This window comes from Jaculus jaculus, chromosome 6 (genome assembly GCF_020740685.1).
Source record: "Jaculus jaculus isolate mJacJac1 chromosome 6, mJacJac1.mat.Y.cur, whole genome shotgun sequence".
NCBI lineage: Eukaryota > Metazoa > Chordata > Mammalia > Rodentia > Dipodidae > Jaculus > Jaculus jaculus.
In genome coordinates, this window is record NC_059107.1 from 51643114 (window position 1) to 51669800 (window position 26687).

The 26687-nt window shown below is 37.0% G+C and overlaps 1 protein-coding gene across 1 annotated transcript; it reads right to left on the reverse strand.

Annotated features, from left to right (window-relative positions):
- Window positions 1-1094: 1094 nt before the first annotated feature.
- LOC123461619 (ribosome biogenesis protein WDR12-like) lies at window positions 1095-2625 on the reverse strand. The gene has a single exon (XM_045152920.1). The coding sequence runs from the start codon at window positions 2526-2528 to the stop codon at window positions 1398-1400; it is 1131 nt and encodes a 376-aa protein (XP_045008855.1). The 5' UTR covers window positions 2529-2625; the 3' UTR covers window positions 1095-1397.
- Between the last annotated feature and the right edge of the window lie 24062 nt (window positions 2626-26687).

Below are 26687 nucleotides of genomic sequence, written 5' to 3' on the forward strand. Positions count from 1 at the left end.
TTCTCCACATCCTCACCAGCATTTATTTTCATTTGATTTTTTGATGTTTTTATGCTTATTGGGGTAAGGTGGAATCCCATACTTGTTTTAATTTGCATTTTCCTGCTGATTAGGGATTTTGAACATTTTCGTAAATGTGTGTTTGCCATATGTATTTCTTCTTCTGTGAACTGCCTGCTCAGTTCTTTACTCCATTTTGTGAGTGGGGTGCTTGACTTCATACTGTTTAGATTATTGACTTTTTGGAGATTTAGAGATCCGGCCTCTATTAGTTGGATAACCTGCAAATATTTTCTCCCATTCTGTGTAATCTATTAGCTTTGCTTATTGTATGCTTGTCTGTAAAGAATCTCTTCAGCTTCATGTGATCCCACTGATTGAGTGGCTGTTTAAGATCGTGAGCTACTGGGGTTTTGTTCAGGAAGTCTTTTTCCATTCCTATATCATGGAAAGTACTTCCTAAATTTTCTTCCAGTAGTATTCAATTTTCCTGTCTTATTTTCAGGTCTTTGATCCATTTGGATTTGAGTGTAGTGCATGGTGAAATGTGTGGATCAAGTTTCAGTTTCCTGCATGTGTTTATCCAGTTTGTCCAGCACCATTTGTTGAAGATACTGTTTTTTATTTTTTTTGTTTTTTTGTTTGTTTTTTTTTCCAGCCAGTATTGTTCAGACCTTTGTCGAATATCAAGTAGCTATAGTTGCTTGACCCAAAGTCTGGGTCCTCAAGTCTATTCCATTGGTCTATATTCTTGTTTTTATGCCAGTACCATGCTGTTTTTATTACTATGGCTTTGTAATATAGCTTAAGAACAGGAATGGTGATGCCACCAGAGGTATTTCTTTTGCTGAGGATATGTTTGGATATGCAAGGCCTTCTGCCTTTCCATATGAAATTTGAGATCATTCTTTTCTATCTCTGTGAAGAACACTGTAGGGATTTTAATTGGAATTGCATTAAATCTATATATTGCCTTTGGGAGGATTGTCATCTTCACAATGTTAATTCTGCCTATCCAGGAGCATGGGAGGTCTTTCCATTTTCTCAAGTCCTCCTCAATTTCTTTTTTTTTTTTTTTTTAATTTTAAACCAGTTTAATTTTAAGAGTCTACATAAGGTAGAGAATACATGCCACATACTATAATTTCATAAACACAAAAGAAAGACACAATAATAATAAAATGTTCCCTATTATGAAGGGTGAACCATTATGCAAACTTTAAAAGGGCGTTTTCCGCCTCTGTGTTAATGATGGAATCTGATGATTCTCTACCAGTTTAATTTATAAAGTGTCTATGGCATTACAGTGAGACTCTACCAATCTCAAAAACAAACAAAACAAAACAAAACAAAATCCCAACAAGAAAAAGCGTCCGTGATGAAATTATCCGTGGTCGTCACGCGCCCACGTGGGAAGTGGTAGGAGAGTATCTGTAGGAGGACAGCCTGTTGTCCGCTCCTCCACTCAGAAGCAGCCCCGTGTCTGTCCAGTCCACACTTAGGACTTTATCTTCATGAGCAGTCAAATCATAGAGAGGAGCCTTGCAACTTCTTGTGTCCCACAGCTTGACAATATTATCTAAAGAGCCTGAGATCAGCTGCTGTTCATGGGTAGGAGACCACTTCACCGATATGACCCAGCCTGTATGTGAGGTCAGGGACAGTGACACCAAGGAACCATCTTTAGTTCGAGGGTCCCACAGTCTGATATGTCTATCTGCGCTTCCAGATGCCAGACGTTTACAAAGTGGTGAATAGGAAATACAATTAAACACTTTGTTTCCTGACCTTGTCAGCCCCAACTGCTCTGTTTTTTGTTTCTTTCTTGGACGATCTGTAGACTCCTCCATTTCATCTTCTTCATCTGTCGGGACTGTAGACCAGATCTTTAGCATCTTATCCCAGGAACCACTGCAAAATTTAGTCCCGGAGCTATCGACAGCTATGGAGTCCACACTGCCGGCATGACCCCTGCAGCAGTGCAGGGCTTTCACCTTGTTCCTCTCCACATTCCACTCCCACAGGAGGATCGTCTGATCCATGGAGGCACTCAGGAGCCAGCAAGACAAACTATCTTTTTTTACCCAAGCCACAGCTTTCACAACATCTGTATGTCCCGCAATTGTCATTATTGACTTTCCTTCCAAGGACCAGATTCGAGAAGTCTTATCATAAGAACCAGTTAAGATCCATTCCTCTGTCCCTTCAATTGAACTGATCCAGTCATCATGGAACATGCACTGCTCTGGCTGGGGTGCGGTGTATTTCTCCACATATTCTAACTCCACAACCTCTTCCGATGAAATGTTCTCTAGTTCCATGTGCTCGACCAAGGGCATTCGCAGAAACTGGCCCTTGATAAGGAAATCAAACTCCACATGCTTGTGCAACTCATTTTTGGCCTGAAGTAGTTTATTAATGATGCTACTGAGGTCAGCAATTTCCGAAGTGGCAGGAATTGAGAAGGGAACATCATCGACTGTGTATTTCTTGTTTTCAGTGTAAAAGCGTGCCTGGAGCTGAGCCATGGCGATCAGGACACACGAGATTTATCCGCAAAAATGCACGGGTTGGTAGCTCAAAAATTACACGGCGGCCCGGGGAGAGCGAGACCCGAGGACTACGCGTGCCGGCAGCTTTCTTCCTCAATTTCTTTTTTAGTGTTTTTATGTTTTCGTTGTATAGATATTTCACTTCCTTGATTAACATTATTCCAAGGTATTTTATTTTATTTTATTTTATTTTATTTGTTGCTATTGAAAATGGGACTATGTCCCTTATTTCTTTATCTGTATCTTTGTCATTTGCATATAGAAATGCTACTGATTCTTGTGCATTGATTTTGTATCCTGCTACTTTGCTATATGAGTTGATCACCTTCAAGAGTTTTGGGATGGAGTCTCATGGGTCTCTTACATAAACAATCATGTCATCAGCAAATAGAGCTAACTTAACTTCTTCCTTTCCAAATTTTATCCCTTTTATTTCCCTTTCCTGTCTTATTGTTTGAGCTAGGACTTCCAGTACTATATTAAAAAACAGAGGTGAGATTGGACAACCCTTCTTCCTGATCTCAATGGGAATTCCTCCAATCTCTCTCCATTAAATATTATTTGTGCTTTAGAACTTTGTATATTATTGCCTTTAATATGTTAAGATATGAACCAGCCATGCCAATTCTCTCCAATGTTTTGATCATGAAGTGATGTTGTATCTTGTCAAAGGCCTTTTCTGCATCTATTGAAATGATCATGTGGTTTTTATGTTTAACCTTGTTTATGTGGTGTATTACATTGACAGATTTCTGTATGTTGAACCGCCCTTGTGTTCCTGGGATGAATCCCACTTGGTCAAGGTGGATAATGCTTTTGATGTGTTGTTGGAATCGGTTTGTGAGGATTTTGTTCAGGATCTTTGCATCTAAGTTCATCAGGTAAATAGGCTGGTAGTTTTATTTTCTTGTGGCATCTCTGCCTGGTTTTGGATTTAGGGTGATACTAGCTTCATAAAAGGAGTTGGGTAGCTTTCCCTGTTCTTGAATTGTGTGGCACAGTTTGAGGAATATTGGTGTGAGTTCTTCCATGAATGTTTGATAGAATTCAGCTGAGAAGCCTTCTTGTCCTGGAGTCTTCTTCTGGGGGAGTTTATTTTTTTTATTATTACTTTTTCAATCTCCATGAGTGTGATGGGTTCATTGAGGTGATTAATCTGCTCTGAGTTTAGTTTTGATAGATGGTATGCATCCAGGAATTTATCCATCTCCTCCACATTATTCACTTTTGTGGAGTAGAGGTTTTTGAAATAAGTCCTGATGATTCTCCCAATTTCTCTTATGTCTGTTGTGATCTCTCCTTTATCATTTTGAAATTTGTTAATTTGAAGCTTCTCCTTCTTTGCTTGATCAAATTGGGCAGGGGTTTCTCAATATTGTGTATTTTTTCAAAGAAAATTTAGGTGGATGTTTAGGTTGTTGATTTGGGATCTTTCTGTCTTTTTAATGAAGTCATTGAGTGCTATGAATTTTCCCCTGAGGACTGCCTTCATTGTTTACCATACATTTTGGTATCATGTGTTCTCATTGTCATTTAATTCCAGAAATTTTGCAATTTCATTCTTTATTTCATCCACTGTCCATTTATTGTTTAAAAGTGTGCTCTTCGGTTTCCAGGTGCCGTTGGGATTCTTGGAGAGTCTTTTGTTGTTGATTTCTAGTAATATACCATTGTGATATGATATCATGCTGGGGAATATGACAATTTTCCTAAATATGTGGAGGCAGGTTTGTTACCCAGTATATTGTCTATTTTAGAGAATGTTCCATGGGCTGCTGAGAAGAATGTGTCATCTGTGGATTTGGGATGGAAAGTTCTGTAGATATCCGTTAGGTCTAAGTGATCTATGGTTTTGTTGAGCTCTCTTACTTCCCTGTTGAGCTTCTGTTTGGATGATCTGTCTATTACTGATAATGGTTTATTGAAGTCCCCAGCTATGATGGTGTTGGTCGTTATTTCTGTTTTATTGTCAAGTAGGTTTTTTTTTTTTTTTTTTTTTTTTTTTTTTTTTTATGAACTGTGGTGCCCCTGTGTTTGGTGCATACAGATTTATGATTGTAATATCCTCTTGATGGATCGTTCCCTTGATAAGTAGAAAGTAGCCTTCTTTGTCTTTTTTGATTATTTTTGGTTTGAAGTCTGTTTTATCCAATATTAATATAGCTATGCCTGCTTGTTTCTTATTCCCATTTGCTTGGAATATTGCTTTCCACCCTTTCACCCAGAGGAGGTGTCTGTCTTTAATGGTTAGGTGGGTTTCTTGAAAGCAACAGATTGAGGGGTCTAATTTTTTTGATCCATCCTGTTAGCTTGTATGTCCTGATGGGTGAATTAAGGCCATTAATATTTAGGGTAATGACTGTGAGATTCCTGCCATATAGTGATGGTAATTGTGTGTTGTTTATTTCATAGGCTTCAAAGTTTTTGTACCTACTCTGAGTTGGATTATTGTGATCTGCTTCTTGTAGGCATTTGAGTTTGGTTACTTGTTTCTTTGTGGAGAATTTCCTGAAATACTCTCTGTAGGTTTTGTTTTGTGTTCATTTAATTGTAAAGCTGAGTTTTGCCATGGAAAGTTTTTCTTTCATCATCTATTATGAGGGATACTTTTGACGGGTAGAGTAGTTTGGGTTGGAAGCCATAGGTTCTTAAACTTTGGAGGGTTTAATTCCAGGCCCTTCTACCTTTCAGGGTTTCCATTGAGAAGTCTGAAGTAATTCTGATGGGGTTACCTTTGAAAGTGGTGTGTTATTTTTCCCTAGCTGCTTTTAGGATTTTCTCTTTGTGTCAATGTTTAGAGTCTTAATGATAATATTTCTTGGAGTATTTCTCCTTTGTTCCATTCTGTTTGGCATTCTGTTGGCTTCTTGTATCTTGATTGGTCTTTCTTTTAAGAACCTGGGGAAGTTTTCTTCAACTATTTTGTTAAATAAGTTCTCCATGCCTTTGGTCTGAAATTCTTCTCCTTCTGGTATGCCAATGATTGTGATATTAGGACGTTTAAGTGTATCCCACAATAGCCTCATGTTCTGTTCCCAGGAACTTTTGAACTTACTGAAATTTTTGAACTCTCAAACTCTTTCTTCCATCTTGCTTTCCAGATCAGAGTTTCTATCTTCCACTTGGCTGACTCTATTCTTGAGAGCCTCTAGAGAGTTTTGGACTTGTTCAATTCAGTTTGCATTTTCTACTACTTTTCTATGTATCCTTTCCATAGCTCTGTCAAGCTCCCTTTTCACATCATTTTCTGATTTTCTTGATGATTCTTGGAATTCATCCTTGCATTTCTTTATGTCTTCATTTAGTATAGCCAGCTAATTTTTAAGGTGCTCTTTTTTTTTTTCACTCTCCCTCAATCTATTAACTCTCTTTGAACTCCTTTTAATCTCTTATCAATTTATTCTAGCTTAGTGATGGCAGCATCCACATGATTATCGGTCCTTAGTTGCTTTCCTATAAGTGCTACCAGTAGGTTCGTCAGGGTTGCATTGCTTATAGCTTCAATTTGATGTTCTGATCCTGATGACTTTTCTATGTTTTGGTCAGATGTATTCATTTTAGCACTGGGTGATCTAACTGGATTTTCTCTTATTTGATGTTTCATGTTATTTCTTTTGTGCTGTGGTCTGCCCATGACAGTGTGTGGGCAGGTAGGTGGGGGGTCAACTTGGGCTCTAGTGCAATGGGAATCTGAGGCAGCCTGAGGAAGTTTCCAAGCAGCCTGCTTGGGCTTTGGCTTCCTCTTGCCAAAGCCACCTATCTATTGCCTGAGAGGGGCACCAAAGTTGCCTGAATTCTCAAGTGTTGTGCACCACAGCTGCCTGCATTGGAGCTGCCCAAACTCTGGCTGGGAACACTGGGACCCTGAAACAGTCTGTGCTCCCCACTTCTAGATTGGCAGATGGCCCATGCAGCAGGCAGGTAGGGGGTGGCACCTGAGCTGGCACAAGCGAGAGACACATTCTGGGCTTTTGTGGCAGTTGCTCTGGGATTGGGCTCACTGAACCTGTAGTGGCAGGAGCAGTAATGTGGGCAAGTGTGCAGAGCAGTTTAAGCTTCCGCATACAGGGATCAATCAGTGAATGATTGACGTGCGATTGGCTTGCAATCGGAGCATGGTGGCAGTGGCGGCAGGGCGTGTTGGCTATGTGGTGGGAGGAGTGGTCTACCTACCCACAAGGGGATCCACAATTCCATGTCTCCCCCTCCTCTGTTCCCTCCCACTGACAAGAAGACCCGGGAAACCCTTAATGTCTTGCCTTTCTTTCCCTGGGATTTGCAGCACAGGTAGGTGATCGGAAGTCTTGTCATTTTTCACAATATTGATTCTTCCAATCCAAGAACATGAGATGTCTTTCCATTTTCTGGTGTCTTCTGCAGTTTCTTACTTGAGTGTTTTAAAGTTCTCATTGAAGAGAGGCTTCACTTCCTTGGTTAGGTTTATTCCAAGGTACTGTATTTATTTATTTATTTATTTATTTATTTATTTATTTATTTATTTTTGAGGAAATTGTGAATGGGAGAGATTCCCTGATTTCATTCTCCACATGTTTGATGTTAGTAAATATGAAAGCTACTGACTTCTCTGTGTTTATTTTGTATCCTGCTGCATTGCTATAAAGTCTTATCAGCTATAATGGTTTGCAGGTAGAGTCCTTAGGATCCTTTATATATAGAATCATCTGCAAATAATAATTTGACCTCTTCTTTTCTAATCTGTGTCCCCTTTATGAGTGTCTATTGCATTATTGCTATAGCTAGGACTTCCAGAACTGCATTAAATAGAAGTGAGGACAGTGAGCACTTTTGTCTTCTTCCTGAATTTAATGGAAAGTTTCAAAGCTTTCCCCATTAAGTATCATGCTGGCTGTAGGTTTGTCATACATAGCTTTTATTATATTCAAATGTGTTCCTTCTATTCCCAGTTTCTATACAACTTTTACCATAAAAGGATATTTTATTTCGGTGAATGCCTTTTCTGTTTCTATTGAGATGATAATGTGATTTATTTTTTTCCTTCAGACCTTTAGTCCATTTACATAGTGCATTATCGATTTGTGTATGTTGAACCATCCCTGCTTCTCTGGGATAAAGCCTACTTGGTCAGGCTAAATAATCTTTCTGATATATTATTGTATTTTGTTTGCCAATACTTTGTTGGGAATTTTTGCATCTATGTTCATGAGAGATTTCAGTCTTTTTTCTTTTTGGTTCTGTCTTTGTCTGGTTTTTGTGTCAGGGTGATCCTGGCTTCATAGAAAGAGTTCAGTGGAATTCATTCCTTTTATACTTTATGGAAAAATTTGTGAAGCAGTGGTGTTAGTTCTTCCATGAAGGTCTAGTAAAATTATCCAGTGAATCCATCTAGGCCTGGGCTTTTTTTAGTTGAGAGACTTTATAACTGCTTGGTTCTCCATAGTTGTTGTAGGCCTATGCAAATGGCTTATCTCACCGTGATTTAATTTTTGTAGATCATGAATCAAGGAAGAAATCCATTTCTTTCAGATTTAGAGGCATATATATTCTTAAGTATATCCTTATAATTTTCTGAATTTCACAGGCATCTGTTGTAATGGTGACTTTGTCAACTCTAATTTTATCAATTTTTGTCTCTTCTCTCTTTCTTCTGGTCAGGTTTGCTAAGGGTTTATCAGTCTTCTTTTTCTTTGCAAAGAACCAACTCTTTGTTTCATTTATTCTTTGGAAATTTTGATTCAGGCTGATTTCCTCCTTTCTGATAGATCTTTAAAAACCTATACACCCTCACTTTTCAGACATAGACTGTATTTTGCTATGGTTTTGCTCAAATACCTCCCTCAACTGGATTAGTGTGACTTCTATGCAGCAATCTTACTGAAAAATCTCTTATCATTTTCAAAATGGGAAAAATCTAGGAATTTTATCCATGTTATAAAATGTCATCAGTTCTATGTTTCCTCCTCATCACACTACAAATGCTGACAATGTGACCTACATGGACATCTTCATCCAAGGCCTCTGAAGTGTGATGTCTGTTAACACATTTTATACTTCAGCATTTAATAAGGTGAACAACTGGTGTTGTACAAATGATAAAATATAAGTTAATTATGAAACAAAAGAACCTTGCAAAAGAAAAACTAAAGCTCAAATTCACAAAATTAGATATACAAAGTAGTAGGAAACTGCTGGCTAAAACTATTATCACTATAAAAATGTAATTCATATTCATATATTTTACTTTATATGCTGAGACCTACAACAAAACCTAATATGTTAAATCATATATTTGAGGGTCCAATTTGTGAATATTTAATGATCCTTGCTCAAACCTTTACCAATCATTAGACCCTATGCTCTGAATTTCTTGGACTGGAGTGAAAACTGTATTTTATACTTTATTCTATTTCCTAGTTTCTGCTAGGTTTGGCTAATACGTATCACAAACAATATGGGGAAGGCCTCTGCTCATGGCTCTTACAATCTCTCTCAGCTAAAGCTGCAGTCACAAAGTGCTGCAAAATCCTAAAATCCTCAGCTTGTCAGCAAATTTCAGTAAGTCCTTCGGGTCTGAGAGAAGACCCACCTACAGGAAGAAAGTAGTAAGGCAGACATATAGCCCAAGGAAGACCTCCCCCAATCTAAGAACAACACACAGAACATTCATCTTTATCCGTTTTCAACTCCTTCTCATTTTTATTTTACTGACCTTCCTTATATATTTATTTATTTATTGTTTCAGTTTATTTTTTTTTAACTTTTAATAGCATTTTCTATGATTATAAAAAAAAATATCCCATGGTAATTCCCTCCCTCCCCCCCCACACTTTCACCTTTGAAATTCCATTCTCCATCATATTACCTCCCCATCACAATCACTGTACTTACATATATACAATATCAACCTATTAAGTACCCTCCTCTCTTCCTTTCTCTTCCCTTTATGTTTCCTTGTTAACTTACTGGCCTCTGCTACTACGTATTTTCATTCTCACACAGAAGCTCAATCATCTGATCCACATATGAGAGAGAACATGTGGCACTTGGCTTTCTGGGCCTGGGTTACCTCATTTAGTATAATCCTTTCCAGGTCCATCCATTTTTCTGCAAATTTCATAACTTCATTTTTCTTTACCACTGAGTAGAACTCCATGGAATAAATGTGCCACATCTTCATTATCCACTCATCAGTTGAGGGACATCTAGGCTGGTTCCATTTCCCAACTATTATTAATTGAGCAGCTATAATCATGGTTAAGCATGTACTTTTAAGGAAATGAGATGATTCCTTCGGATAAATGCCTAGGAGTGCTTTAGCTGGGTCATACGGTAGATCAATCTTTAGCTGTTTTAGGAACCTCCACACTGATTTCCACAATGGCTGGACCAGATTGCATTCACACCAGTGTAGAAGGGTTCCTCTTTTTCCACATCCCCGCCAACATTTATGATCATTTGTTTTCATGATGGTGGCCAATCTGACAGGAGTTGAAATGGAATCTCAATGTAGTTTTAATCTGCATTTCCCTAATGACTAGTGACGTAGAACATTTTTTTAGATGCTTATATGCCATTCGTATTTCTTCCTTTGAGAATGCTCTATTTAGCTCCATAGCCTATTCGTTGATTGGCTTGTTTGATACCTTATTATTTAGCTGTTTTTCTTTGTATATCCAAGATATTAATCCTCTATCAGATATATAGCTGGCGAAAATTTTTTTCCCATTCTGTAGGTTGCCTCTTTGCTTTTATCACTGTGTCCTTTGCAGAGCAAAATCTTTGTAATTTCATGAGGTCCCAGTGATTAATCTGTGGTTCTATTGCCTGAGCAATTGGGGTTGTATTAAGAAAGTCTTTGCCAAGACCAATATGTTGAAGGGTTTCCCCTTATTTTTCCTCCAGCAGTTTCAGAGTTTCAGGTCTGATGTTAAGGTCTTTAATCCATTTGGACTTAATTCTTGTGCATGGTGAGAAAGAAGAATCTATTTTCATCCTTCTGCAGATATATATCCAGTTTTCCCAACACCATTTGCAGAATAGGCTGTCTTTCTCCAATGAGTATTTTGGGCATTTTTATCAAATATCAGGTGGCTATAGCTACTTGGGCTTACATCTGGGTCCTCTATTCTGTTCCACTGATCTACATGTCTGTTTCTGTGCCAGTATCACGTTGTTTTTGTTACCATGGCTCTGTAGTATAGGTTAAAATCAGGTATGGTGATACCACCAGCCTTATTTTTGTTGCTCAGTATTATTTTAGACATTTGAGGGTTTTTGTGATTCAAAATGAATTATTGGATTGTTTTTCTATTTCCATGAAGAAGGCTTTTGGAATTTTGATAGGGATTTCATTAAATGTGTAGATTGCTTTTGGTAAGATTGCCATTTTCACAATATTGATTCTTCCAATCCAGGAACAGGGTATGTTTCTCCACTTTCTAGTGTCTTCTGCAATTTATCACTATAGAGTTTTAAAGTTCTTACTGTAGAGATTCTTTACTTCCTTGGTTAGGTTTATTCCAAGGTACTTTATTTATTTATTTATTTATTTATTTATTTATTTATTTAGATGCAATTGTGAATGGGAGTGACTCTCCTATTTCATCCTCTGCATGTTTGTTGTTAGCATATATGAAGGCTACTGATTTCTGTGTATTTATTTTGTATCCTGCTACATGACTGTAGGTTTTGATCAGCTGTAACAGTTTGCTAGTAAAGTTTTAGGGTCCTTTATGTATAGAAATATGTCATCTGAAAATAATGATAACTTGATCTCTTCCTTTCTAATTTGTATCCCTTTTATGTGTGTCTTTTGCCTTATTGTTATGGCTAAGACTTTCAGAACTATATTAAATAACAGTAGGGACAGTGGACACCCTTGTCTTGTCCCTGATTTTAGTGGAAAAGCCTCCAGTTTTTCCCCATTTAGTAGTATGTTAGCTGTAGACTTGTCATAAACAGCTTTCATTACATTGAGATATGTTCCTTCTATTCCCAGTCTCTGTAGGACTTTTATCATGAAGGGATGTTGGATTTTGTCAAATGCTTTCTCTGCATCCAATGAGATGATCATGTGATTTTTGTCCTTCAACCCATCTATATATTGTATTACATTTATAGATTTGTGTATATTGAACCATCCCTGCATCTCTGGAATAAAGCCTACTTGGTCAGGGTGAATGATCTTTTTGATATACTCTTATATTCTGTTTGCCAATATTTTATTGAGAATTTTTGCCTCTATGTTCATGAGGGAGATTGGTCTGTAATTTTCTTTCTTTGTTCTATCTTTGCCTGGTTTTGGTATCAGGGTGATGCTGGCCTCATAGAAGGAGTTTGGTAGAATTCCTTCTTTTTCTATTTCCTGGAAAAGCTTAAGAAGGAATGGTGTTAGCTCTTCCCTAAAGATCTGGTAAAATTCTTCAGTGAATCCATCTGGGCCTGGGCTTTTTTTAGTTGGGAGATTATTGATAACTGTTCGGATCTCCATGTTTGTTATAGGTCCATTTAAATGAATAATCTCATTTTGATTTAATTTATGTAGGTCATATAAATCAAGGAAATCATCCATTTCTTTCAAATTTTCATACTTTGTGGAGTATATGCTTTTATAGTATGTCCCTATGATTTTTTGAATTTCTCTGGAATCTGTTGTGATGTTCTTTTTCATCTCTGATTTTATTAAGTTGTGTCTCTTCTCTCTTTCTTTTGGTCAGATTTGCTAAGGGTTTATCAATCTTGTTTATCCTTTCAAAGAACCAACTCTTTGTTTCATTAATTCTTTGGATTTTTTGTTTGTTTGTTTGTTTCTATTTCATTAATTTCTGCCCTAATCTTTATCATTTCTTCCCGCCTACTGATTTTTTGGTTTGCCTTGTTCTTCTTTCCCAGGGCTTTAAGATGAAGCATCAGGTCGTTAACTTGTGACCTTTCTAGTTTCTTATTATAGGCACTTAAGGCTATAAAGTTACCTCTTAGAACTGCCTTCATTGTGTCCCAGAGATTTTGATATGTTGTGTTCTCATTATCATTTTACTCTAAAAATTTTTTGATTTCCTTCTTGATTTCTTCATTGACCCATTCATCATTTAGTGGTGTATTGTTTAGTTTCCATGATTTTGTGTATGCTCTATAGCCTTTCTTTCTACTGATTTGTAGTTTAATTCCCTTGTGGTCAGATAGAATGGAAGGAATTATTTCAATTTTCCTGAATTTGTTAAGATTTGCTTTGTGTCCTAATATATGGTCTATTTTAGAGATTGTTCCATGTGATGCTGAAAAGAATGTATATTCTGCAGCATTTAGATGAAATGTCCTGTATATACCTGTTAGGTCCATTCCTTCTATGACCTTATTTAGTGCAAATGCCTCTCTGTTTATTTTTTCCCAGGATGACCTGTCAATTGATGAGAGTGGGGTGTTAAAGTCACCCACCACCACTCTGTTTGGTGTTATCTGTGACATTAGTTCTAATAGTGTTTGTTTGATGAATTTGGGAGCCCCCATGTTAGGTGTATATATGTTTAGGATTATAATGTCCTCCTGTTGGGGTGTGCTCCTAATCAATATACTGTGACTTTCCATATCTTTCTTGACTAACATTGGACTAAAGTCTAACTTGTCATATATTCGGATAGCAACCCATGCTTATTTTCTAAGCCTATTTGCTTGAAACACTGTCTTCTAACATTTCACCCTAAGATAATCTCTATCCTTTGTAGAAAGGTGAGATTTTTGGAGACAACAAAGTGTAGGATCCTGCTTTTTAACCCAGTCTGCAAACCTATGTCTTTTCATTGGGGCATTGAGGCTTTTGATATTAAGAGATATTATTGAAAGTTGTGTATTTATGTTTGCCTTTTTTTTTTTTTTTTTGTGGTTCTGGTTCTACCTGTGCTCTCTTGTGTTAACTAGTATTTGAGTATTGCTTGTTTTTTCTAGGTTCCTTATATGTGAGCATTTCCTTTTCTTCATCATGGAGGATTCTATCAAGTATTTTCTGTAGAGCTGGTTTTGTCTTCAAATACTCCTTTAACCTGTTTTTGTCATGGAATGTTCTTTTTTCTCCATCTATTTGAATGGATAGCTTTGCAGGATAAAGTAATCTTGGTTGACAGTTGTTATTTTTCAGATCCTGGAATATATCACTCCAAGCCCTTCTGGCTTTTAAAGTTTGTGTTGAATAATCTGCTGTAATCCTGATGGGCTTGCTTTTGTAGGTAACTTGATTTTTCTCTCTAACTGCTTTCGATATTTGTTCTTTGGTTTCTGTGTTTGGAAGTTTGATTGTAATATGGTGAGGAGAGCTTCTTTCCAGGTTTTGTCTGGTTGGGGTTCTAAAGGATTCCTGTATCTGCATTCACACCTCTTTCCCAATTTGGGGGAAATTTTCTTCTATGATTTTGTTGAAGACGCCTACTATGCCTTTTGAGTGCAATTCTTCTCCTTCTACTATGCCCTGAATTCTTATATTGGATCTTTTCATAGTGTCCCAAATATCTTGAAATTCCCACTCTTACTTTTCTATAAGTTTGTCTTTCTCTTTGTTGGCCTGTATTAGATCTGCCACCTGGTCTTCTAGCTTAGATATTCTGTCCTCACCTTCATCTATTCTACTGGTGAGATTTTCTATAGATTTTTTAATTTCATTAACTGTGTTCTTCATTGCTAGTAATTCTGACTGGGTTTTCTTTATTATTTCTATTTCCTTACATATGTCTTGTATTGCCTTCTTTATTTCATGAAATTAGTGTCCTGCATCTGCTTTGGTTCCTTTGATTTCCTCTTCAAGTTTCTCTTTGACTTCTTGGATTTGTTCTCTGACTTCTTTGAACATATTTATAATCATTCTTTTGAAATCTTTCTCAGGCATTTCCTCTAACTCTTTCTCACTGGAGGTCATTTCTGATGCATTAATACTTTTAGGTGGATTTATATAGTCTTGCTTTTTAGTGTTTTTTGTATTACAATGTATATATTTTTGCATCTTGGATTAAGTTAATGCTTGGTTTTCTAGCTATCTGGGTGTTCTTAGCTGTATCAATTGATTTGATGTTATATATTTTCAGGGTAGGAGCTTAAGGTGTTAGGTGTGGCTCTTAAGACTCTCAGATTATCTACAAAGGTGCTCCTAGGGGTTGAGTTTCCCTGCTATGGTAGTATTCAAGTAGGCTGAGTGGGATAAAATACAGGTAGATTCTAAAAGTTAACTAAACACTCTACCCATTCAATCAAAAACAGCTCCAAGTATGTATGCCAGAGTACTTATTATAACAACCAGATCCTCTATCAACATACAGGTTAAGATTTCTGGTCTGTTGAGGGATCCAAGTCAGCTTGTCACTAAGTGAGACCTTTCCCTGGTGCAATCCCATTTACCTTGGATGAGTTTCATCTCAGTCAAGTTGCTGCCTGGGTCGTCGGGATGCTGTTCTGATTTCTGGAGCTGGGCATTGGCTTTTCCTGTGGGGCAATCCAAGCCTGGCAACTGTGGCTCTGCAGATCAGCACCCCGGCTGCTGGAAATGCTGCTGCTAAAGCTGCCTCTGCTGGGTCTGTCAGCAGCTGAAGCTGCTGCTGCTGGGCCCACCGTGGCTGCTGCTGCCTCTGCTGCTGCTGCTGCTGTAGCTGCCACTTTTGGAGCCACTGCTGCTGCTGAAGCTGCTGCTGCTGGGTCCACTGCCGCTGTTGCCACTGAATCTGCTGTTGCTGGGTCTGCCGTTGCTGCCACTCCTGGTTCTCCTGCTGCTGGGGCCGCTGTTACCGGTGTTGGAGGTGCTGATGTTGCTGCCGGACTCTGTTCCTGCTTGGGTCCCACTGTCGGTCCAAGTTGGCGTGGCCAGGTCCGGGGACTGCTGCTCTGTTAGCTGGAGCTGGTCTCAGGCCATGGGGGAGTGGTGGGAGCCACAGCTGCTCTGTTTCTCTTGCTGTTCCATGTTTTCTTCTACCTTGTGGTCTGCTCCTCCATTGCTCACTGCCGCTCTCCCTTCACGTTTACGGAGAGCGCTTGTGTGAGTGGAAGCTCCCCACACCTGGCTTTTCCTGTGGCTGCAGCCGAGTCTGGCGGCTTTCTGGTGCACCACTGCCGTGGTTGGTGGAGCTGCCTGGGCCGCTTTTGCCGGCCTGTGCGGGCTGTGGATGCTCTGGATCTCTTCTACTTCTCCGCTGCTGCTTCAATTTCCTATATGCCTCACTTTTTAGTAAAAGTGTGTATTTTGCTGAATTTTTTGGTCTTTTTTTCCCCCAGGCTGCTTTGGCATGGTACCTACCCTGCCATCTTAACTGGGACACCAGTATATATTTAAGTGTAGTATCAAAATAAAGATAATTTCTCAAAATCTACAGCATGGAAAGAGTTTCTTGGTTGGACTGAAACTAAAATAGAGTGGTCCTAAATGACTGACTAATACATGTTGCAATATAAATTGGTGATCACATCTAATTAAGCTTAAGTGTAGATGATCTTTTTGGCATTGGTAAATGGGTTATTGATAATCTAGAGAGTATAAGTTGGCATTCTGTGGTTCTACCTGAGATGACCTATTTAAACAGAGGAAAGGCTTATATTCACTCATACTTCTTGAGGTTTCTGTAGTCAGTTTTCCCAGTTGCTTTTTGGTGTCATATTAGTGACAAATTAGTTACAGCTGAGTGTAGTATGTGGGATGAGAGGTACTAGACCCTTAGCTGGAGCTGGGAAACAAGTCAGAACCATACCCAAACACAAGCCCACTCTACAATATCAAGCTACCATCAATCACGGGGTATAAGAGGGCCTACACCTATCAAACTGTCTATCAAAAAAGTAAGTGTTATCTCAATTTTCTGGGTGCTAACTCACTCTCCGTTGGAGAATCTGCTTCTCTTTTCCAGATAGATGCAGATCCTAAGAAGAGAGCTGCCCCAACATACCTCAGAAGGGGCCCAACTGAAACTAAGGACAACTGGCGAAATAAGCAAGGGTGATGTTTTCCTGTGAACTGGATACCAGCACAAAGGGGAAGGAGATCAATTCAGAGAAAAATCAACTCCTACCAAATCAGAGAGCCAGAGCCTCAGAGGCCCCCAACACCTCAGCACTGAAGCAGACCAAAAATGAACCCAACATGGCTCAGGGAAATCTTGCGGAAGAGGGGGCGGAAAGAATGTCAGAATTACATGTTGGGTCATGATTTTCAGAGACATTTATCATACTAATAACTGGGGGCTAACTCCACAATGCACGACCCATTTTCAATAATAAGGAGGGTCTAATGGGTGGGGGTAGATCACAGATGAGCCTAAATAATGGTACCAAACTGCCTGTATTTACTGAAAAGAAAACTAATAAATTAAATTAAAAAAAAAAAAAAAAAAAAAAGAAGTGGTATCCCATGGCTGGATGGAAAAATGACAGAGGAAGAGACTGGAGTCCCACACTACTTTTCAATACAAGCCTTCCATAACCTATGGCCTCAAATTAGCCTCCACAAATCTTAAAGATATTCACCACCTTCCATTAGACCTAAACTAATTTCAGTCTATTATTTGGCTAGTTGGAGGTAAATCTAGAGGAAACAGAGTCTTTTGAGGATCCAGAGGATTCTATGAAGGGCAAAAATCCTTCCCCAGCGTACTAGACTGACAGCTCCAGAAGAAAAGGGAGCAGGCACAGGATGTACATGTCTTCTGGATTCTTCTGAAGAATCAGGAACATGATCTCCATGGCCTACATGCACTCCAACCCACTTCACATCCAAACACTTTTCCAAACAGCACTGGGCTCTGGTGAAGGAGAGCAACGTTATTTGTTAATTTCTAAACTAATCTTCCCCATTATCACAGTGTGACCTTATTTTTCCTTTATTTGTCTATTATCATATTTCAACCAGCTTTTTGAGAACCAACTATGAATACTTTGCTCCTTAGAATCATGTTGGACATAGAATTGGTATGCAGAAGATACTCATTGAGGGGATTAGTGGCATTGAGTTTAGAAATCACATTACATATTCTCCTTTTATGAGTTCATATTCCTGAAGAGACATCTAAAGAGAAAAATGTAAAATCACTTTATGGTAGAAATGTTAACACAAAGAAGACATTGTAGGAGATTGAAGAAGCAAGGTTGGTACTATTTCTTGGGTGCTAAATCTGACTTGCCAACTATTTTTGTAAATAAAGTTTTGTTGAGATGTAGCTATACCTAATTTGTTAATTATCTATGTCTGCTCTTGTACAGCTGTAGCAGAACTGGATAGTTGCAATGTTGCTATCTGTTCATACAATCAATAGAGTTATTACCAGGATTTTCTTTGCCACCACAGTTCTATGTCCATGACCACCTCAGATTATCTCTGCTGGAAATGAAGAGGCATGGTCTCTCCCCTTTTTGTTAGAAGCCCTTCAACAGGCAGTTAGAAAGTGTACTTATAAAAATGGACAATGGTATCAGACATTCTGTATAGGCTTATAAATGTGTTTGAATATAAAGGAAATTCCATTGCTCATTATTAGCTCACATTGGTGGGTGCCACCAGGGAGGAAAGGAGCAGGTATGGACCAGCTCAAGAGCAGAAGTCAGAGAACTTGTGCTTTCTCTGTAAAGAGCTGAGTCCTTATTTAAACAAAAGATTTACATGTGGCCTTTACAATTGCATTAACAGCCTCCAAATAGCTGTAACTACTATAAGCCACATATGATAAATGTTTAATCGGCTAAGTAGGAATTCAGATGAGTTTACCTTCTCTAGGCCACCAAATCCCAATATGCACCCCATCCTTTGTGACAGATAAAGCTGCTATGGCATGGAAGACTGTTTTGTTAGAAGTATTAGCATCTGGGACCATGTGATTGTGTGCTCCTGAGCTCCATCTAGCTGTAGATTTTCTTCAGTGATGTATTCCTTCAATAAGGACTTATGGTTAATTACTGTGGAGTGACTTTCATTTCATAAACTCCCCCTGCATTTATGGAGTTTTACTCAGGTCACTGCATCATTGAAACACACCCCTTTATAAGTACCAATAGAATTAATTTCACTTGTTAGCACAGCGAAAAATGAGAATAATTCTTAAAACACAGATATAAGCTTTGTAACATTATATATATTTTACCAACCTGTTTTGGCAGATATGAATTTCAATCGGAAATGAAAATAGATTTTTTAGGAGAAGGACTTAAGCATCTGGAGTGCATAGAATATTGACATCAACAGCATTTTTATTTTTATTTGTAGTGATAAGCAAATAGTTTACCTTCCTAAAAATTTTAAGTGTGTAATTTATTGTTATTAAATAAATTCACATTGTTTTGCAACCATCAATATGCTGCATGTTCAAAAAGATTTTCTTTCCTAACTGGAGCTGTCAATTAAACAATAACTTGCTAAGCCATTTCCTGTCTCTTGATAGCCACAATTCTATTTTACAAATCTGACTACTCTGTAAACTTGAGTAGATCAAATAGAATTTATCCCATTGTGACTGGCTTGTTAAAATTGTTATAATTTTCTGTTTCACTTTTTAGTATCATATAAAAGGTTTCTTTATAACACTCCCATACATTTGTATGACTCACTTTGACCATATTCATTCCCTCTTTTACCTTCCCCTTTCCCCACTGATTCCTTGTCCCTTTCTCTTGCTCACATTTATTTAAAAATCTAAGTTCTACATGTCTTTCAGAGTCTGGCCTTTATCACTTAAAATGATGACTCCATTGCATAATTATTTTCTGCAAATGGCACTTTTATGCCTGATTAATACTTTATTGTATTTTGAATCTCTCATTTTTCTTTATTTATTCATCCATTGATGAGTACATAGGCTAATCTCATAACTTGACTTTTTAAATTTAAATTGTCTCCTGATAAAATGAAACTATACAGGTGTTGTTATCATATGATTAAGATATAGCAGGATAAAAGGGTAGTTCTATTTTTAATTTTATGGAGAAACTCAACTGATTTCTCAGCCAGTTTATTTATACATCAAATTGTAACAAGATTCCTTTTCCGTATATCCTCGTATTGATAATCACCATCTGATTGGAATGAGATAGAAACTCAATACACTTCTGATATACACTTCCGGGATGGTTAAAGAAGGTGAACGTCGAACGTTTTTTCAATGTGTATATTTATTGGCTAATTGTACTTCTTTTGAAGAGTCTTCAGATTCTTGGCCTACTTATTGATTGGATTATTCCTTTGTGCTGAATTTTGAGTTCTTTTTATATTCTGGATATTAGTTCTACATGGAATGAGCCTATACGGAATGTCTGATACCATTGTCCATTTTTATAAGTACACTTTCTAACTGCCTGTTGAAGGGCTTCTAACAAAAAGGGGAGAGACCATGCCTCTTCATTTCCAGCAGAGATAATCTGAGGTGGTCATGGACATAGAACTGTGGTGGCAAAGAAAATCCTAGTAATAACTTTAGGCTAGCTCTTTAATTTGATAATTTTTTGTTGTCTTTGTCTTTTATAAGGTTTTCATCTTGTTATAATTCCACTTTTCAATTCTTTGCTATTACCTACCATTGAATGTCTATCAGAAAATTGTTGTCTAGGACTATCTATCGAATTATTTGTCCTGTATTTTTCTCTAGTATTTTCAGTGTTTTAACACTCCAGTACATGCTTTGATCTATTTTTGAATTGATTTATTTTGTAAAATGTGTCATAGGAATTTAGTTTCAAACTTCTACTTGTATAGCTATCCAGTTTTCCCAACACCATTCATTAAAGAGGTTGTCTTTTCTCTAGTGTATGTTTTTGGTACCTTTATCAAGATTCAGATGGCTATAACTGTGTGGATTTATCTCTTCATCTTCTATTCCATTGTACTATGTATCTGTTTTGTGCTAGTATTATGCCGTCTTTGTTACTATGGCCCTATGGTATATTTTGAAATTAGGTAGTACAATAACTTCAATGTAACTGTCTTTTATTACTTAGCATTGGTTTGGTTATTTGTGGTCTTTTGTATCTATTATATATTTTATGATCATGTTTTCTACTTTGAGGAGGAATATTGTTAGAATTTGATGAATATTTCATAGAAACTCTCAAGTAATTTTCATAATGCAGTATCAATAGCTGATACAACTTCATTCTTCTTTATAGCTAAAGAAATCATGGTTTTTATTTTAGCCATTCCTCTGTTGTTGGAAACCTAGGCTGATTACATAACTTAGCCATTGTAAATAGTGCTGCAATGAGCTTTAATGTGTTCTGTGATATATTGGCTTGGATTTATTTAGGTTAAGGCCCATGAGTGCTATAGCTAGATAATATGGTGGAACTACATTTTAGTTTCCTGAAAAACCGATATATTGATTTCCAAAGTGGGTGAGGTAATTTACATTTTCACCAACATTGTATAAGGATTCTTTTTTATCCATATCCTTATCAGAGTTTGTGGTTAGTTTATTTTTTTTGTTACTTTTTTGAAATTTAATTTTATTTTAAGCCTAAAGACATACAATTAGGTTTCATTATGAATCATTTTCATATAATTCTGTTTCCCTATGCCCCCCACTATTCTCTCTCCACTTGTTACCCACCTGCTAGTCTGTCTCTCACTTTTATGTTACATGTAACCTTTTGTCCTTCTTCTTTATCCATATTTCTTCCTCTCTCATTAAGTCCTATCTAGCTTCCTTTCTCATCTCCTCTTATTTACATTCACACAATCATTCAAAGTTAGGTTCTACATTTGAGAGAGAATGTATAAATTTTCTTTTTCAGGGCCTGTGATTTCTTACATGGTATTATCTTTGTTATTCACTTTTCAATGTAGGTTTAGTTTGCATACCTTTAGTGGCTGGTAAGGTTAAGCATGTTTTAACATGTTTATTAGATATTTGGATCTCATACTTTGAGAAATGTTCAGTTCATTAACCCATTGATTCACTGGGTTGTTTGATTTATTGTGTTTACTTTTTGACATCTTCATGTATTTTACATATTAACCCTCTATCAGCTGACAGCAATGACTCATCCTGTACACTCTCTATTCACTAAGTTAACAGGTTCCTTTGCTATGAAGAAGACTTATGCTTTGGGGAGGTCTCATTTCTCAATTCTTGGCATTATTTTCTTAGCAGCTGGAGTCCTGTTCAGAAGCTCTGTATCTAGGCCAATATCTTGAAATGGTTTTTGTCTAATTTTTCCTCTAACATCTTTAGAGTTTTAGGTCTTCCATTAAGGTTTTTGGTCAATTTGGAGAATTTCATACAGCATCAGAAATCTAGTTTCATTTTTGTTCCTGTGGAGATTCATTTTCTTTCCCCAGAACTATTACTTCTTGGGATCACATATATTTGTCATAACTTTGGGCTGATCATTTTGCATTTTGAGATGGTTAACAGATGCTGGCCACACCCCTGATTTGTCCCTCTGGTGTGAGCTGCCATTACTCACTTTGCTCTTGGCTAGCTCTTTTCCTAACATCAGATACACTGCGAGGAATCTGTGTGTGCTCCTCAGCAGACTGGCTCTGAGCAGTTTTCTACTTCTCAAATGCTGTATGGTTCTTATTCAAAGTTACTTCCCATATTGGAGTGATATTCTGGCCAAATATCAGTACATAGTCAAATGGCAATAGGTTTGAGTTTCACAAGAATATAGTTCATGGAAGTTCTGGTTGCCATCAAGCTACCAGCTGAGCAAGGATCACTTCCCAATGATATCTCAGGTCTGCTTTCGTTTGGGGACAGGAAGAAAGGATTTTCTCAGGGTCTAGACCCATGTACAACTTTTGTCTCATTTCCTTTCCTTTTCTTATTCTTTTTTCTCTTTAAATTGTTTACTACTGAGAGTACAGTGCTGATATTCTGAAGCTACTTGTCCCAACCTTGGCTCTAGTCACTTCTTAGTGGAAGTGGGGGAGGGGTGGTTTACTAGATTTAGGAATGAATATCTCCAGAAAGAAATCTGGATATTTTAACCTACTCTAATTTCTCCTATTTTATATTGGTATTAAACTAAAGATGTTTGGTTGTCACTCTCCTCTTCTGATAGGTGCTGCCATACTTTTTCCTAGTTTAATTCCTTGGAGAGTCAAGCCTGGGTGTCCTCATTCTTCTTCCTCAGATATATATATATATGTATATATATATATTTTTTTTTCTGCTCTAGTCATTCTGTCTGCTTCTTTTAAAGGAAGAATCAGTGACATATGCATTTAGCCTACTAATGAAAAGTGTTTGCTGATTTTTGCATTCATTTATCTTGTTACTTTTGAGTAGCTTGTTCTTTTATTTTTCTGTTAAGTGCTAGTTTACTAATTGAATATGTTTATGTCCTAATTATAATGTATTCCTTTTATGAATTTTTTTCCCTGAACTCTTGGGTTTATAACTTTCTTCTCCATCTATCTGTAGGATTCCTCCATATACATTCTGCAGTGCTGGTTTAGTCATCATAAATTGCTTTAATTTATGCTTATTTTGAAAGTTCATTATGTCTCCATTGATTTGAAAGGACAATTGGATGATGCAGTAATACTGTTTGTAGTTATTGACTTTTAGGATTTGTAATTAACTCCATTCTTTGTCAGTAAGATAGTGGTTTTCACTTGAAGATTTCAACACTCTTCTTCTGCAGTATTACTGTTTCAATTATACTGGTAGTGGTGTTCTTTTTCGGTCATATCTATTTTGTGTTATAAATACCTCCTGTTCTTAAATATCCATATATATAAATCTGGGGAAATTTGTGCTGTGCTATCATTGAACAGGTTTCTATACTTTTAACTTGTAATAATATAACAGGATTCTTTAGTCTCTTCACCATATCCTAGAGTCTTGAAAAGTTGCAGTCTACTTGAGTCCATTATTTTTCTTTGTTGCTATCTGAAAGTATTATTTCCCTCACCTTGTCTATAACACCTGATAGACTTTCTTCTACTTGATCTAGTCTACTGTTGATACTTTCATTTACCATCTATATGTATATGTATATGTATATGTATATGTATATGTATATGTATATGTATATGTATATGTATATGTATATGTATATCTATATCTATATCTATATCTATATCTATATCTATATCTATATCTATATCTATCATATATATTTTATTTATGCATATATATGACACATTTTACAAAATAAATCAATTCAAAAATAGATCAAAGCATGTGCATGGTGTATGGAAACACCCTCACACTCAGAAATAATATCTAATCAGTTACATTGGTTCACAAAAAATTCACCATCATATTTTCTTTTCGCTAGCTTTGGTTTATTTTGTTGTAATTTGGTTTCTAAATATAAGTTGACATTGTAAACTTGTGACTTTTTTCCTTTCTATGTAAATATTTACAACTATAAATTACTTTTTAGCACTTTCACATTATCGTTCATTTTTCTTATTTTTTGTTTGAATTATTATCAAGATATTTTCTAATTTGCCTTGTAATTATATTCCTCAAGCTACTAAGATTGTGTTAAGTTCCACATTTGCCTAATTTATAGTTTCATTCTATAATAATCAAAATAAGATATTTTTTATGATCTTATTACTTTGAAATTTATTGATTTTATGTTGGCGTATTTGAGAAAATTATTTTTTTCTGTTGTTGAATGAATGTGTAGCACTGATGTTTCCTATTATTATTATTGTCTAATTCCATTTTTTGCTATTTTATTCTGTTAGTGTTTGACTCTAGTGTTTAGGAGATTTACTATTTAATAATATACATACATATATAATTAATATTTATATCTCCTTCACGTATTGAAGCTTTGTTATATAATTTTTCACTTATTATAGGTTGTACTAGGTCTACTTTGTTTGATGGTAGAAGCCATTTTGCCATACTTTGGTTTTGTTTTTTACTTTTTTGTGTCTTCATTTTTTTAATTTTTAAATTTTATTAATTTTTAAAGAAAGTTGCACAGATAGAACCCCTTTTCCTCCACCCCAGTTAATGGTAGTCATTTTAGAGAACAAGAGGCCTAAGTCAGTCTATGCAGAGATGGGGGAAACATGGTGTCTCAGGTTATTCCCATGCGCTTGGGGTTTTTACAAATTTCACATCCCCTCTTCCAGAATACTTCCTGAGCCTTGGTGGGCACTATAGAGATCTGATTTAGTGTTGTTTACTCTGTAGACTCTGGATCTCTGTTTGCATGAGGTTTGAGTGACTGCAATGTCTGTTACCATTTCCCTGGATTTGGTCTTCAGGCTAAGTGTGAGAGTGGTATTTTCATCACCACTTCCCCTGTAATGACTTCTGGGCAGATGAGGTAGAGGTGACCCATCTCCTGGTAGACATCACCTCTCTCTTCTTTAGGTATTGATCTATCCTTGTTCTCACCTGTATTCTTCTTCATCTGTAAAACAGAAAATATTCTCCAACCAATGGTGAGAATAGTTTGAATCAAAGGGATAAACGGTCATTAGAAAGATTTACTAAGGTGTATATTCATCTTTCTTAATTAGAGAGCAGGGGAAGTTCTCTCTGGACCTTATTGGTTTATTGTTCTATGGAATCTGGATTGGTTCCTAGAGCCAAATATGAGCTCATCCCCATTGAATGGGTCTCATATCTAATCCATGAGCAGTTACTTACATCAGCTGTGTGCCACTATTTCAAAAGTGTATACTTGTTGCTTGGCTAGTTGATTTCATAACAGGCAGGATCTCCTGCTTAATAAATCACTTAGATTATTTATTCTTTATTATTATGGAGGGTGGAGTTTCAAAGGGGAAAGTGGGGGGAGGGAAGGAATTACCATGGGATATTTTTTACAATTATGGAAGTTGTCAATTAAAAAAAAAGAAAAAGTATCGCTTGGCAACAGTTATTTTCTTTGAGGTAGGGTCTCACTCTAGCCCCAGGCTGACCTGGAATTCACTATGTAGTCACAAGGTGGCTTTGAACTCATGGTGATCCTCATACCACTGCCTTCTGAGAGCTGAGTTAAGGGTATATGGCTGGTTTTGCTTTTATTTTTATTTTTATTTTTAGAGACACAGAGAGAGAAAGAGACAATTGGTGTGCCAGGGCCTCAACCACTGGAGTCAAACTCCAGATGCTTGCACCACCTAGTGGGCATATGCAGCTTTGTACTTGCCTCACCTTTGTGCACCTGGCTTACATGGGATCTGAAGAGTCAAAAATGAGTTCTTAGACTTCACAGGCAAGTGTTTTAACCACTAAGCCATCTCTCCAGCCCAGCAGTCTCTTTAAAAAAATATATAAAATTTTAAGCAGGGAGAGAGGTAGACATGAGAGATAGAATGGGCACAGCAGAGCCTCCAACTGCTGCAAACAAACTCCAGATTCATACACCGCTGTGTATCTGGCTTTATGTATGTACTGAGGAGTCAAACCTGGGTCATTAGGCTTTGTAGGCAAGCACCTTAATCATTAATCCATCTCCCTAGCCCAGTCAGATACATTTCTATAGATCTAAAGTATATATGTAATATATATTTGAATACTTGAAAACTGTAGGCTGTACATTGAGGAGTTATGCAGGTAGTAAGAACTGAAGTTCCCAGAAAGTGCTCTATCTGCCTCACATAAGGTTGAATGGACTAATAAATCTCTTGTGACCACAGAAAGAATGTCGCAAGTCAAGGCCAACTTACCTGGGGCTACATTTAGCCCTTTAATAGCCATTTATTGCTCACCGCTGTGTCTGTCCTAACATCATGGTTACCACTAGTTGATCAGGTGTAATCCTTTTTTTCCGAATGCAAGAACAGACCCCCAGCTTCCACCAACCCAAGGGCTAAGAATCTCATCAGATAGCGTCTGAACCATATGTTCATTCCATTACCCCACTCCCTAATCACTTTTTCTATAACCCATTTACCTGATGGTCAGCCAATGTCTTTGAAAATTGCCTTAATTTATGACTTTCTTTTGTTCTATAACTATGAATCCTTCATGAAATGATTAAATTCTTAACACATTTGAACATGGAATTTGGATTAAACTAAATCTGTGTTCGCAGGGCATGGTCACTTACACTTGGCTCCAGAGTAAACTCTTATCCCCTTTGAGGTTAGAACTGTGTCTTTTGTGTTGACAGTTAGATAGTACATGGAGATGATCAGTCAATAATCAGTTATTTCTAAACATGTGTATTTCCAGGGCCTCTATGTTCTTTCCTCCCTATGGCTCTTATATATACAACTGCTCTTAA

Excerpts from the sequence above, each read along its gene's own strand:
- LOC123461619 (XM_045152920.1), bottom strand. The coding sequence starts at position 2,528 with ATGGCTCAGCTCCAGGCACGCTTTTACACTGAAAACAAGAAATACACA.